Here is a 14,666-nt window from a genome sequence, read left to right as displayed (position 1 = left end):
CCTTCATCGCCGTAGGTTCCTAGGCTTCCTATGGTCTGGAACCAATCCGAGCTCAAGCACGCATCTCATCATTGCCCCACCTCCTTTACATTCCGAGCTCACAAGCTCAGTCTCGCTCTTCTGCCTATTCTCTTTCCCTCTTCTCTCTCCTTTCTGTCCGTTCTTTTTTTCTTGCAGGTCCGGGGTCCTACCATTTCATTGTCTTGAGCTTCCCCTCTTCGACTACTTGAGTCTTGATTTCTGCTCTGCCTTGGCCGCGTTCAACAACCCCCTAAAAAGACAAAGCCTCCACAACGGAGTCCAGTCCTTTGATCCCTCTCTCTTTTACTCTCCATGTTCCATATTTTGTCCACTTCTTCTCTCTCTTTCTCTCTCCCTTGCAGATCTAGGAGCTCCGGTGACATCCATGGTAGCACAGGACTAGACCTGGTCTCACTGGGGCTGCAAATCTGATATCTCTTTTTCTTAATTTCCTTAATTTTTATTTTCTTAAACTTTGTTGTGGATATTGAATTTTTTTCTTTGATTTTTCTAAATTTGTTTTTTACTTTAAAAATTTTTCTGCATTTTTATTATTTTTTGGAATTTTTCATATTTCATGTATCCATTAAGGACGTGGCATGTTATGATTTGATCCATGTGACAAAGGCGCCACATCAGATGTGCCACATCAGTAAAATGTTAATATCGTTAGGAGGAATTGACGGAATGCACTTGATTGAAGCCAAATTGAAACGGTTTGTATCAAATCATCACGGAAAAAACATTTCATACCATGTTGTTACACATTACAAACTTTTTGTACCTCTGGTGTAATTAACCTTAATGTATGTACACCCATTTTTTAAAAATATTAATGTATGAGGAAGCGGTTTTGGTGCAATGACACAAAATGCCGCCATGAACCAAGAGGTCATAGGTTTTATTATCATCAATGGAACTTATGTGTCATTTGTTTAGTTTTATTTCATTTCCTCGTAATAGGCTTACGTGGCTCCCTCATTATCGAAAAAAATTATTAATGTATTAGTAAGTAAAAATTATTTCTTACAATGATTTAAGAAGTGAATATCTTTGAACAATTCCATGAAAATGATGGGCAAGCTGCCCTAAATAGTTATAGTTCTTTATAAATTCATTGTTAGGCAAAATGGTCCTATTGGGCTGTGACTGAATCATCAAGTACATTGCCATACTCGGGGGGATTTGTTGCTTTTGTATAAAGGAATGCCCAAGTTGAGTTTTCCTTAAAGTGTTAAGCTATTTTCGGGGATTGTTATGTGCGATAATCTACACGGACGGAATAAGATATTAGAGACGGTTTTCATCACGTCATATACTCCAGAAATTTACACCATGTTTGGTTTCAAAGTTAAAATCACAAAAATTTTAACTTTAACTTTAACTCAACATACTACACAATAAAAATACATATTTATTAAGTCAAAAATTTTAACTTTTAATTTTAAGTCAATACACTACACAACAAAAATACACATTCTCAAATTAAATTTATAACCACATCTTATTTATCTTTTTTCATAATTAAAATTAAAATTACTTTTAATCTTGAAATAAAACGTACCGTTATTATTTATTTACAATGGAATGAGAAGGCCCATGCATTTTGTCATGGGCCTGCCTCTTCTTCATCATCAATTTGAATTATTAGCCGAGTTTCCTCCTCTCTCCCCTTACTCCTTTCCCTTTGGAGCTTCTCTCTGCTGCTGCCGGTCGTCGTTTGCTCTCGCCGGCTCCCACGTCCGTCCTCCTCCTTCGTTCTCACTCTTGGCGATCTCCAGCTGGCAACTCAGCGCATTCCGCTCCGAAGCCTCCATCGTATTGTACCCAAGCTGAACTGAAAGAGGTCAGAGATTTTTCACCTAGGGTTCTTATGATTGGAGATATCTGGGTTGACTGGCAATTGTAGCCCTGATCAGTATCCATGAACGCTGAATTCCCGTAGGCTCACGGACATAAGCATATCTCCACTTGCTGGCCTTGAAAGCTGCTGCTGGTAGAATTCCTGCTAGTTTAAGGTCCTTTGGAAGGACGACATGAATCCTCTTACCTTAGTGAAACGCATCCAGAACATAAATTCTAAAGAAGCATCGTTAGGAATATCAGATGAAGCTTCCTGGCATGCTAAGTACAAGGATTCTGCTTATGTATTCGTTGGTGGCATTCCTTACGATCTCACAGAGGGTGACCTTCTCACCGTTTTTGCTCAGTAAGTCTGCTTATCCGAGTTGATTTCTACGTGTCAGGTACATAATAACACCACCCTTTTCAGGTGTTAGATGTTTTTTATTTGCCTTTTCAGATATGGAGAGATTGTCGATGTAAATCTCGTCAGAGACAAAGGCACTGGTAAATCCAAAGGTTTTGCTTTCATTGCTTATGAGGATCAAAGGAGTACAAATCTTGCTGTAGGTTCGCCCCTCTCTCTATGCGCCGCTTAACTGTGGAAACATATCAGCTCGAGAATTGTACATTGAATGAATGTTGTATTTCTTATTTCTCAGATAATTTGAATGGAGCAACGGTTGCTGGTAGAATCATACGAGTTGACCACGTCACCAACTACAAGAAGAAGGAAGAAGAAGATGAAGAGGCAGAGAGGAAAAAAAGGGAGGAACGAGGGGTTTGCCGCGCTTTTCAAAGAGGCGAATGCACTCGAGGAGCTGGATGCAAGTTTTCCCATGATGAGCAAGTAAGATATACAAACCCTGTGGCCAAACAAATCGTTACAAAACTGTTTATATGAACTTTCTATTGTCTGCTCCCTGGAATGCCTTGATCTCATTCCGTGCTATATTTGAAGATCAGCTTATACGGAAATCTGAATGATGTCTCTGATTGTGCTGCTAAGGCAGTAATTGCTGTTCCCACTTGTTTGACTTATCCAGTGAGTGTTAAGTGAATAACCTAATAATTTTGCCACTTGAATATCTATGTTGTTGCTCACTCTCATGATAAAAATTAGGTTCTATTTTATCATGGGGCTTGGTAATTTGTAATTGAGTCTGTTTCTTCATATGATTCCAACAATGTTCTTAATGGTTAGCACATCATAATAATGTAGACTCCAATCTATTAATTGATCAGGTTCTTTCTTTATAGATCATATTTACTTCAAGAACCCGTGTGCTGAGCTACTGTTGATTTGACACTCTAAATACATGAATGTTTTAGGAAATGCATGTGCTTTGCTATGCTGTTGAGCCACCCGATTTCCTTTTGGCTTTTACCTGATAAAATTTTGTGTTGGTTTAAATTTTTGGATGTTGATTATGTTTTACCACTTCAGGGTAAAATTGTTTGGAGCCTGATCTGGTTCTTTTACATGGTCTCTTTTGATGGCAGAGAGCTGCTAACACCGGCTGGGGTGCTGATGATCAAAAAGGTCGGTGGGGCCATGACAAGTTTGATGGTCCGCCAAGAAGTGAGAGAAGACCTGATAATCGAGCCCAAACTCGTCTCCCTGAATCTTCTGTGCACAATTGGAGATCACATGATACAGATGTAGGACATGCATCAAAGAGCAAGGACATGCGGAGTGGTGAGAGGGATGAGTACCGGTCAAGAAGGCATGTCGACGAGGAATTGGAAACAAGAGATGATCAAAGGCAACATAAGAGATCGAGGAGATCTGATGGTGGTGACCATTCTAGGTCAGCTTCAAAAGATTATGGGAGAAGGTATGTTGATGAACATTCCAAAGGCAGCTCGAGAGAAAATGATGATAGAAGGGAAGAGAAGAGATCGAGAAGGGGCAATGACGATCTTGAGCCTAGAGACAAAAGAGAAGAGAAGCAATCCCGAAGGCATGAATCCGAATCTTATCCAAGAAAAGATGAAGATAGAAGAGGTGAAAGTAGGTCAACTCGTGGGAGGGATCTTTCCTCAACTCGTCACAGAGGAAGAGATGATCGCCACCGGGAATCAGATAGGTGAATGATGTCATTAAAATGAAGCCTTTTTAGTTTCTTTGTGGTGAGGTGGTCATCTCAATTAATCACTCTTCTTGAGACGAAAATCTCAGGATGAAGTATGCTGGAGATGACAACTGCAGGAATATCTACTATAAACTGTTGAACCCGGGTAACTGTTAGTTTTAATTGTGACATTGAGAGATGTTCGAGGCACCTTTGCCGAGCTCCTCGGCAGGACTTGTGATGTGATAGCTCCCTCTATAGAATGATTTCTTTATGAGTGGTAATGTTATTTTAATTCTAGAACAGAAAGGTTTTCATGGATCCATTTGGATATTTTGCAGATGTATTGATTGGTCTTGGCTCCCTTATGCTGCAATTTCTTGGCAGTTTTCATCTAATATTAACTTCGTAGATCATGCATTTGAAGCTCAAGTGATACCAAGTTAGAGCCTACACTGGTGAGGGAAGTGGATTTCTGATGGCGTAGGCTCATGGTAGCAGTAGTAGTTCCAATCCAAAGGAAGTTACATGAACAAGATAACGGGAAGTAAATGCTTCACGTGAATGGAATGGTGGTAGTTCCAATGGGAAGTTGATGCTTCTCTTGGATAGACCAGGCGCAGATAGATCGAGTCTCATATAGCTTGAGCTTTTGATGTAACTCCAGTCAAGATCGATCGAATCAGTATGAGGCAGAATTCTTCTTGATTTCCGACGCAGACCCACTCACTATTGCTCTTAGTCATATGAGGTTCCATTGCATAAAGCTGTTCTTGCTCTACGAATGAAGGCATTGCGAACTAGGGCTGGCAATATTTCACACGACACGATAACACGACATGGATATGACACAGAATTAAACGGGTTTGGGTTGGACATTTTTGATAATCGGTCTAAACGGGTCCAACCCGTTTAAACACGGTTAATAAACGTGTCTTATCGGGTTGAACCCGTGTAACCCGATTATACACGATTAAATCTGTTTATTTAAACATGTTTAATCGTGTTACTATAATCATTTAATCTGTTAACTCGTTTGGATTTACCAAAATATTTTCACGTAATCCTAACTTCCTAAGTCCCTATCCTAATTTCCTTTCTTTCACCCAATCCAACACATGTCGTGTTAACGTGTTCGGGGTAAACGAGTTAATCGGATAAACATGTCGTGTTAATGTATCCGGGTAACTGAGTTGATCGGATAAATAAGTTAGGTTAACGTGTCCTGATAACATTTATAATCGTGTCATGTATACGTGTACCTATTATGACACGTTTCAATAAACGGGTTTAAACGTGTCTAAACGGATTAACACGGATATAAACGTATCGTGTATGGGTTTCCAAAACCTGACCCGTTTAATAATCGTGTCGTGTACGGGTTATGACTTCGATGACACGAATCCGTTTAGACACGACACGTATAAACACGACACGATACGAATTGCCACCCCTATTGCGAACCCAATTCACGAGCAGCTTGATTGATTCTATTACGCGTAACGCAGCTAATCGTTCTCCATAGTTCAGTTGCAGTGCACAGACGATTACCACGAATAGTAGAAAAATCCAAACTTTGGAAATCGAGCAAAGAACAACTTGAGGAAATGCCACAATTCAACAACCATCACTCCCACGACCTCACACTGAGGTTAAATCAAACGGAAGCTATTCTCACGCATGCAGTTGAAATTTGAAGAACAAAGGTACGAGGATTATGCTATTAACTCGTTACAGTTACTACCCGGAACCTGATCAGCCCGCTCTAATGTACAAAGTGGGTGAAAGGAGGAAGAAGCAGCAGAAGCCTACCCTACCCGTTCGGATCAGGAGATCACCGCTCGACATCGTAATCGACAACCTCGGAGTCGGTGACGGATCGAGAGTGCTGCACGATCGACCTCCCGACGGAATTGATCCAGTCCTCCTTCTCCTTCTCGGAGTCAGCGATGAAGTACATAGTGTCCTGGCTCGTGGACACCTCGAAAGCGAAGGGCTTGTTGAGGACGTCCTCGGCGCCCTTGACGGTGAGGCAATTGGAGACCGGGATGACGCCGCGCGGGGCCGAGAAGCGGGTCACTTTGGGGTCCTTGAACCACAGGAGCTTCCCCTGCTTCAGTACGAACCACCGGCGGCGCCACGTCTTGATGTAGTCCCCTTGCTTCGTCAGCCACCCGGCCCTCTCTGGGTTTGACCAGAACTCGATCCCGCTGTACTCTTCCGGGTTCGGGGCTTGGAACGTCGCCGATCGCCACAGGCTCTCCATTCCTGAGCTCTGTTCAAAATTCCACGGAGCGATTTGAGGATCGGTCCGATCGGGGGAAAGAAGATGAAGAAGAAGAAGAAGAAGAAGAGGAGGAGGAAGCTATCGTCCTTTGGGAGGTTAGCTCGTGTAGTTTCGTCACTGCTGTCGATTGGTAGATCCCAGACTAATCCCAAACGGCAGCGTTTTCGAGGACGTAACCAAAGAAAGGGTCTCTCTGTAAAATGGTCGTTTTCTTCGACAAGTGTCACTGTAACGATAAACTAACCACCGAGTAATTCTTCATTCAGCCAAAAAAACAAAAAAAAACACAAAAAACACCGAGAAATTCTTCCCTAACTGAAACAAACGTACATCGAGCATAAGCAAACTCGGCAGTCTTTCATCACGGTCAATACTCAAATACTCGAAGCTAGCACAATATTCATAATACTCGAAGCTAGCACTACCCATTTAACTTTGTTTTAATATCACCAAAAAGGCCGATAATTTACATTCTGATGGTGCCATCATATTGTATGGGATTGAATTTTTCCAATTTTAGATGGAAACGTAGATTATAGTCCAACCGTAAAAAATCACGAGTTGACATATTCGTTTCAAAAACTCACAATCACGAGCTGAAGAGGGCCACTACACCTAACTCAGGACTGAAATTGTAAATTGGGTTATATTTTCCATTCTGCACTTCCTAAAACATTTGATGCACATTGGATCCAACCAGAGTTCGAACATTGGTATCTCCGGACGGAGAGGTGTATTATTTACAGCAATCCACATTTACATCTTACAAGGGGCTCTTGAGTTTTCTTGCGATCTCGGCGACGTACTTACCCTGGTGAAAAGCCTGTTTCAGTTCGAGCTCTGTGGGCTCCCGAGACCCATCAGCTGCAAAAGTTCCTGCACCATAAGAAGACCCGCCTTTCACCTCATTCATCTCAAACATCCCGCTCCCGAATGTGTACCCAAGCGGCACAAATAGCATCCCATGGTGCGCTAACTGTGTTACTGCAGTTAATCTGCAAACACATGGGACGAAGTGCATAAGCAAACATTGAAGACCAAGCCATATAATTTTCACTGAAGCATCAAGCTATCCGGGTTTTCCCGAAATATTGCGGATGAAAAGGAATTCGAACACATTTTGGACGGAAACAAGCCAAAGGACTTGCTTAAAGCATCTTGTTCAAGACCATCCCATAACAAAGCTTTCGCAAAATATATATGAGCAAGTTTGAGGTGAGAGCAGCAAAAGAAGAGATGAAGGCTCACGCGGTAAGCTCCTGGCCTCCTCCATGAAAGCCCGTGCTCCAGAAGATTCCGGCAGGCTTACCTGCAAGTGCCTGGGTCTCACATATGTGATGAGTCGCATCGAAGAAGGCCTTAAATTGGGCCGCCATAACACCGAACCGAGAAGGAAACCCAAAGATAAAACCATCAGCCTCTAGAAGTTGCTCGGGACTTATTTCTGCCACATCATTCGCTTTAGCAGGGGCCCTCATCTTTTGCAGTATTACATCGGACAGTGTCTCCGGCACCTAATTCATCGATTCCATTCCATATATTGAAGAAGTGCCACACCAGCACAAAAAATTCAAATTTCCACTCGGTCTAAAAGGATTCTTTTTAAAAGGTCACTCACGAACCCTTGAATCAATCCGGTCTATAAGAGTCTGACCTCTTGCATAGAGAATAAGAATATACTACCTGCCAGAGGGTTGCTTCAACATCTTCAACTGCATTTGCTCCCCGCTGCACTTCTCGTGCCATAGTCTCCACATGCCTGTACAACGAGTAGTACCTTCAAAACACAAAAACTTATAAGCAAAACTCCATCGTTGAAAAGAGAAAAAAGCAGCGGAATATTAAGATAGGAAAAATGATATTCAGATAGTAACGAGTATGCTATGAGTTACTCACACAACGTAGATCTTGACAGTAGACATAGCTAAACTTTGGAAGTTGCAAATTATCAATGTATAGGCCACTCAAGGAAGAGTAACAGCACGAAGGTCTTCACCCCTGCAAGTGTAACGAGACATGCGTAATCTCACAAATTATTCCCTCAACAAAATGAGCAGAGAAAGGATCATCAAACTCTTTCCATTCCCTATATATAGCCTGATTAAATCGAGTCCATCTCAAATACAGAAAAGAAATAAACCCTCTTTCTATGGAAAAGATAACTTTCAACATTTGGCCCTTGATGACGACTCAAAGTAGTGGAAGAAAATGCTTCTGATTCTGCGAGAAGAGCATTCCATCAAATAGAACCTCCACCTGTTCCCGGAACGCAGCGAAACAACAGATACGCAAATCTCGATCATCAAAGCATCGATGAAACTATCATTTTTTTCTGACTTGTTTCCTTCGATTTTCCAACCAAACATCCATGATCAATCATTCACTTCATTGCATCAGATTAAGGACAAAGCCCATGAAAATGATCGTTGATTTCAATTTCAGAGTAGCTGCAATAAATTTTCAACCAATATACAGAGCAGAGACAGAGAGTAAATTTCTTCTTCCTCGAGAAAAACCACCCCAAAGTAAACCAAACGCTCGGCAGAAGTCGAATTCTCACAAATCCGCAGTCGAAGCGCGTAAGAATTCTATCAGGAAATTGAAAATGGAAATTTACCTTCAGTGAGGATTCACAGAGCAGGCCGCCGGGGGGGAGGTTGAGAGACTGGAGAGAGCAGAAGCGCACAGCGTGGCGGCAGAGGCAATCTGACGTCCCTTTGTTTTCTCATCCGTGGTATTGCCTGCTTTGGCACAGAACATAAAACTACATCTCTCATCTCCCACGTGGCAGAGCCTTACCATAGATAAACGACAATCCTTGGGTCCCACGTAGCTGTTTTGGATGACTCCACACGCACCAATAATTTCCCGCTAAATAATACAACCGCTCGCATATGTCATCCAAATGTCACCTTCTTCTCCTTCTTCTTTATTTTTTTATTTTTTATTTTTTTGGGGGGTCGGACATCCAAATATCACTTATCCGTACTCTATGAATAAAGGAAATTTAAAGATTTTCCCTTTTTATTCCCACATCATCAAATAACTATAATAAACAATTAAAGAATTTATAAACGAACACATAAATAATAGACCAAAAATCATGAACTTCACCAAATTCCCAAATCTAGTAGCAATTTTTTTACTCAAATCTAGTAACAATTTGCCGACGTTAGTCCAAATTTAACATGTCCCCAAATCCGTCAATTTTGTCGACATGGTAAGTAACGCCAATAATGGGGCAAACGGAATCCGAAGTGGCAGTAATGAGCATTTTTTATCAATTTGCGAGTCCCACTAAAAGCAAAAAGACCTCCAACTTACTGCTAAATTTGAAAAAAGGAAAAGAAAAGAAGAGTTGTAACTAAATTTAAAATTTTGGTAAAAGTTCATGATTTTTGACGTCATTAATTCTAAATAATAATAAATTAGAACTATTTTTGGTAGTTAGAGCAGGCAAGCAAACATTAGCTGAAGGTTTGCAGAAGAGACTTTATTCAACGTATCAAGCCATAATTATTTTCCTCTATTTTCACATTTCAACATATGAAAAAGGTTCTGAGCCGGACATCCGAGCAAAGTCTGTTTGCCGATGAATGAGGGTCCTCTCATCATTGACATGTACCTATAATTCGTAACCCTGAGATAAAATAAACCATGTAGAAATCCGTAAACCACAACAGCAACCAAACCCGACCGAGTTAGAGGTGTTCACACCAAAATCCCCGTCTTCGAGAAGAACTACACATTGCCAAGACCACTTCGAGCTGTACATAGCCCGAAGAAAAGAGACAGAAATAACCCCAAATTAAACTGCTGCGCTGCTGCTCTTCATGCGGGGGGGGGGGGAATCAGTCAATCAGATTTCTCGACGAATGAAGACTCAGCGAGATCAATGGCTCGGGCAAGGGCAGCGGCCTTGTTCTGGCACTCTCTCTGCTCATCAGAAGGATCGCTGTCAGCAACAATGCCCGCTCCAGCTTGGAGGTGCGCGACCCATTCACGTCGCCTGTTGACGTCCTTGTAAGAGTACATCGTGTCGTATCGGATTCCTGTTGGGAAGACAATTGTCCTCAGAGCAAGGGCAATGTCCATGTCTCCCGAGAATGAGATTCCACCAAAACCACCGCTGTAAGGTCCTCGCCTTGTGACTTCTAGTTCATCGATCAACTCCATGGCCTTCACCTGATCAGTAGAATGGACAAATTATGTAAATATATGAAAGGAAGGGACTTGGGATGCACTAGGAAACAGCTGACAGAAAAAGCTGAGTGACTACTCCTAGAAGCTCAAACAAACCAAAAGAGAAGAGGTTAACTAGAAGGCTCATCAAGTCGCTCATTTCTGGTCTATGAAGATTGATTTTTTATTATTTATTTATTTATTCATTCATTTTTAATGGAACTGGTTTATGTAAGATTGAATCTAAAATCAATCTGCGGGTTGGTTGTCTTGGGTTTCTTGACAGTAATTTGAAGCTCCTAAGCCATGCTTGGCATGAAGCTATTTACAACAAGACCAGTTTATGTGGCCATTACATTCATTTCTCTTTCCGTAATACTAAATGTGGGTCTGTATATTGAATGCAACTAGAGAAAATGGCTGAAAGAAAACCTTCGGTGCTCCACTAACTGTCCCAACAGGCAGAGCTGCTCGTAGAGCATCCCAGCTTGTTAAATCATCTAGTAGCTCCCCAGTGACCTGTGGTAATAAGTTGCAATCTAAAATAAGTAACAAAATATAAATGATGCTCAATTTACACCATTAGCACCTTGGTCCAGTAAATGAAAGATATAAAACATACTGTTGAACTTATGTGCATAACATGGGAATAACGCTCGATATTCATGAGCTTCTCGACCTTGACAGAACCAGGTTTTGAGACCTGCACCGACCACATTTTATTTACAATTACTAATAGCAACACTGCAGAAAATCATGTGAAAGATCCTGCACGGGTTTTAGAAGTTATATGACCGGCAAGATAAATAGAAACTGATACTAGAAACTAAGAAGTGGAAAATCAAGATCCTGCGCGTGGTTTTTGAAGTTATATGACCAGCAAGATAGACATAAACTGATACTAGAAACTAAGAAGTATTAAACCTTTCCAACATCATTTCTACCCAAGTCCACTAGCATAATGTGCTCCGCACATTGCTTTTCATCAGCTAAAAGTTCCTTTTCCAACATTAAATCTTCCTTTGGTGTCTTCCCTCTCCTAATTGTCCCAGCAAGAGGTCTATTTGTTATCTTTCCCTGCCAAAAAAAAAAAAAGAGGGAAAAAAGGAAACTTGTTAAAGCCAATTCCAACAAATGCACACTATTATCGACTGCCTTGTCTACTTAAGCGATATTACAGAGAAAAGCAAATCACTGCTAGCAGCACCCGTTAGCTACCAATTACCTTTTTCACTCGTGTAAGAATCTCTGGACTTGAGGCAACTAGTATGCATCCCCTAGCCTGCATCGATTACGATAAATTAAACTTCGGTCATAGCAATAACTTTTATTAGTCAACAAACTCAGGGATTTTGCAGGCACACCTGTAAGTAGGTCATGTATGGGCTCGGGTTGACAATCCTCAGCGCTCTATAGACTTCAAAGGGGTCTGCAAAAGTTCTTCTTTCAAACCGCTGACTTAACACTATCTGGAAGATGTCGCCGGCAAGAATGTGTTCTTTAGCCTCCAGTACAGCCTCCTTATATGCCTCACTTGTCATACTTGACATCTCCAGCTTTGGACCAAATAGATGAGTGTGTAATTTTATTGAACCAGCTGGCAGCTTTGGACTGCAATTGCAATTTAACCATTCATTCTGAGACTGGTTTCTAAATGAGGAACTCTCAAGACAGGCATGAAGCATAGAAGGATATATACTCACGGATCTATGTCATGTACTCTGGAGACTAAAGTGTCCAACCGATTCATCCCATCATTGAAGGCTTCCTCCACAGAAGAATATTGATCTAATCGAACCCAGTGAATAACATAAGCTTTCTGATGCCAGAAGAAAAGGAACTAGAAAAATCAATACTCTCGTTGAAGAAATTCAATCAACTGCATTTGTGTTCACACTTGAGCATTACACCAGTAAATGGTGAGGCAAAAAAAAGAAAAAAACTTGATCTCAGATATTTATATTGCAGAACAAGATAGATCTAATTTGATCTAAAGATAATTAGCAGCAGAAAGTGCACAAACCTTTTCCACATGATCAAATACTATTACATCATCGTAAAGGCCAAGATGAACATCAGGAAGGTTTCTGTCATCCAAGGGAGCACTGGAGAAGGGTAGCTTTTTCTTCTCCACATAGCGCACCGTATCATAGGAGAAATAGCCAACCCAACCACCTGTTGATATCGGAAATTTCATCACAAACTATCTATGGTTGACTTGACTCCATAACAAAAGGTAAATAATAATATGCAGTGGGCTTCATTAAATTACCAACCAACTATTCAATCCCACAGTCCAAGTAAAATATAATTAATAACTCATTAAAATCTTACCAAATTCCATGCCCACAGCTCATAATAGTAGCAGAATAATGAGAAACTCAGTAGGAATCTGTTTTAGTTTATACAAAATGCATGCAAGTGACCATCAAAAGAAAGCATCCATCAGGAAATCGAAATCTTTAAATCAAAGCCATACCACAGAATGCTTCAGGAAGTTCATCAATCCTTTGGGGCTTCCAACCTTCCATAATTCTTCTAGGAACAACCATAGGATCCTCCACAATTTCCTCTGTCCTGCGCCCTTCACTGTGGTCCATGATAGTCACCATATTCTCCTTTGCCACGATTTCGATTGTGGGCTGAGCTCCGATGACACTATATCGCCCCTAACATGATGACACAGCACAATGAGCTCCACGAGAAAGTAAATGTATCTTGTCCTCGCATAAGCAGACAAGAAAAGGACAAACCCACATTTACACGATCGATGATAAATAAGCAGAAAGAAAGAGGACAAGGCCTTACCACGCTTGAAGCCTGCAACCCGGGCTCAACAGACTCAAAGAGAAAACTTGGAGCATCCCTATCATCCTCCTTCACCAGACAGCGGTAAGCAAGAACTGGGGTGAGATGATCCGAGAATATGCAACGGAAGAGAGGAACCAAATTGCCCTCCTTGGCAGCTTCCTGAAACTTGACACTCTGTTCCACTGGGAATACACGGTATAAGTTAGTTGTCCCAATGCCGTAATTATATTGGGTCAACGCAGGGCATGGATGACAGAACAAAATCCCAATTTAGAATCCAAGAGCCTTTATGCTTATATGCGACAACGACATTCACTTTATTCGACATGATCGGACTCAGTCTCTACCAGTTGATCATGGACTCTAAAATTCCCATGAAAATAAAATTGCTAACACTGAATCAGCATACTACGTAAAAGGGATTTGAACAAGTAAATCCACAGAATTGAGCTGACAACTTATGCAATAGTTTTTAAAAAGTTATCATTTTTTTATTGAGATTTCATCCAGATTTGCGGTGGGAGGATCCGTAAGCAAATTCGGCTTCCCAATCCCATTTCCTGGACCTTTTAACTCCGCATATCCAGGTAAAAGAATCGGCTACGGATTTGAATTCTATCTTCATCAGCTCCACACATTCTCCTACAGCAACCCATCTTACATGCAAACTGAAAATTCAGGGGAAAAAAAAAGAACATTTCAGAAATCAGCATACAATGAAAATGGCAAACACCCGGCTCTTACCTAGTGATGGAGTGGGCTGAGCAGAGCATGTTACTGTGCGGGCATGCGAACACTTCAGGGTCGGGAAATTCGAGCGCGAGTTGAGCAGAGCAAAAGGGCTAAAACTTCGACCGCTGAAGTTAACGGAAAACGACTTTAACGGTAATCGGGGAGTCGAAGGGAGCTTGGGAGGGGCGACGGCTAGGGTATCCATGTAGAAAAAGGTCAAGAAGATGAGAGCATGAGGGAGAGAAGGATTGTAAAAACTGAAACTTTGTCGTCGTAGTAGGCTCTGTTTCGAGCACTGTTGAGATTTCTGCTGCCTGCGGCTCTGTCTCTGAGACTAAGAGCAGATCAGAGACAGAGAGAGAAGAAGGTGAGGAAGGGTGAGAGGCCCAACGGGACAGTCCCATTAGGCCCATTATCGGTTTCCTTCTAATGCCGAATTTGCCCCCTCCCCCTGACTAATGAAACTGTTCATAAATTCGCCAGAAATTTGCACATGTGAACACTTTAATCAATATTAGTAGCGTATATATTTAACGATAAACAATGGAGATGATATTACATTCATGTTTTTTTTTGGCCTGGCATTTCGAGAGTGTTCGAGACTTCGGCTCAAAAGAAGGGATCAGATTTTTTCTCCAACGAGGACTATAACTTTAATAGACAATGTCAAAAATGAAAAACACACAATCCGTAACATCAAACTCATTATTGTTTTT

General features: G+C 41.3%; 4 protein-coding genes across 4 annotated transcripts; 1 reads left to right on the top strand and 3 right to left on the bottom strand.

The window, feature by feature from the left end:
• Window positions 1–1,650: 1,650 nt before the first annotated feature.
• On the top strand, window positions 1,651–4,306 carry LOC116201502 (zinc finger CCCH domain-containing protein 25). The gene is made up of 5 exons (XM_031532763.1): window positions 1,651–1,867; window positions 1,967–2,230; window positions 2,324–2,433; window positions 2,526–2,713; window positions 3,367–4,306. Exons 2-5 carry the CDS (start codon window positions 2,058–2,060, stop codon window positions 3,955–3,957), a joined length of 1,062 nt encoding a protein of 353 aa, XP_031388623.1. The 5' UTR covers window positions 1,651–1,867; window positions 1,967–2,057; the 3' UTR covers window positions 3,958–4,306.
• A 1,180-nt stretch (window positions 4,307–5,486) lies between these two features.
• On the bottom strand, window positions 5,487–6,372 carry LOC116200917 (pleckstrin homology domain-containing protein 1-like). Its single transcript, XM_031531888.1, has one exon. The coding sequence runs from the start codon at window positions 6,202–6,204 to the stop codon at window positions 5,773–5,775; it is 432 nt and encodes a 143-aa protein (XP_031387748.1). The 5' UTR covers window positions 6,205–6,372; the 3' UTR covers window positions 5,487–5,772.
• Window positions 6,373–6,848: 476 nt separating this feature from the next.
• LOC116200916 (probable NAD(P)H dehydrogenase (quinone) FQR1-like 3) lies at window positions 6,849–8,998 on the bottom strand. The gene is made up of 5 exons (XM_031531887.1): window positions 8,843–8,998; window positions 8,122–8,223; window positions 7,909–8,002; window positions 7,474–7,739; window positions 6,849–7,220 (listed from the first exon to the last, which is right to left on the bottom strand). Exons 2-5 carry the CDS (start codon window positions 8,145–8,147, stop codon window positions 6,989–6,991), a joined length of 618 nt encoding a protein of 205 aa, XP_031387747.1. The 5' UTR covers window positions 8,148–8,223; window positions 8,843–8,998; the 3' UTR covers window positions 6,849–6,988.
• Window positions 8,999–9,717: 719 nt separating this feature from the next.
• Window positions 9,718–14,324, bottom strand: LOC116201201 (anthranilate synthase alpha subunit 2, chloroplastic-like). Its single transcript, XM_031532338.1, has 11 exons — window positions 13,963–14,324; window positions 13,216–13,400; window positions 12,887–13,076; window positions 12,431–12,582; window positions 12,111–12,226; window positions 11,772–12,018; window positions 11,633–11,689; window positions 11,332–11,484; window positions 11,030–11,110; window positions 10,840–10,926; window positions 9,718–10,410 (listed from the first exon to the last, which is right to left on the bottom strand). The coding sequence occupies exons 1-11, from the start codon at window positions 14,153–14,155 to the stop codon at window positions 10,081–10,083; spliced, it is 1,791 nt and encodes a 596-aa protein (XP_031388198.1). The 5' UTR covers window positions 14,156–14,324; the 3' UTR covers window positions 9,718–10,080.
• Between the last annotated feature and the right edge of the window lie 342 nt (window positions 14,325–14,666).

Source organism: Punica granatum, chromosome 3 (genome assembly GCF_007655135.1).
Source record: "Punica granatum isolate Tunisia-2019 chromosome 3, ASM765513v2, whole genome shotgun sequence".
Taxonomy (NCBI): Eukaryota; Viridiplantae; Streptophyta; class Magnoliopsida; order Myrtales; family Lythraceae; genus Punica; species Punica granatum.
Note: the sequence above shows the minus strand (reverse complement) of the source record. Positions and strands in the feature narration are given on the sequence as shown.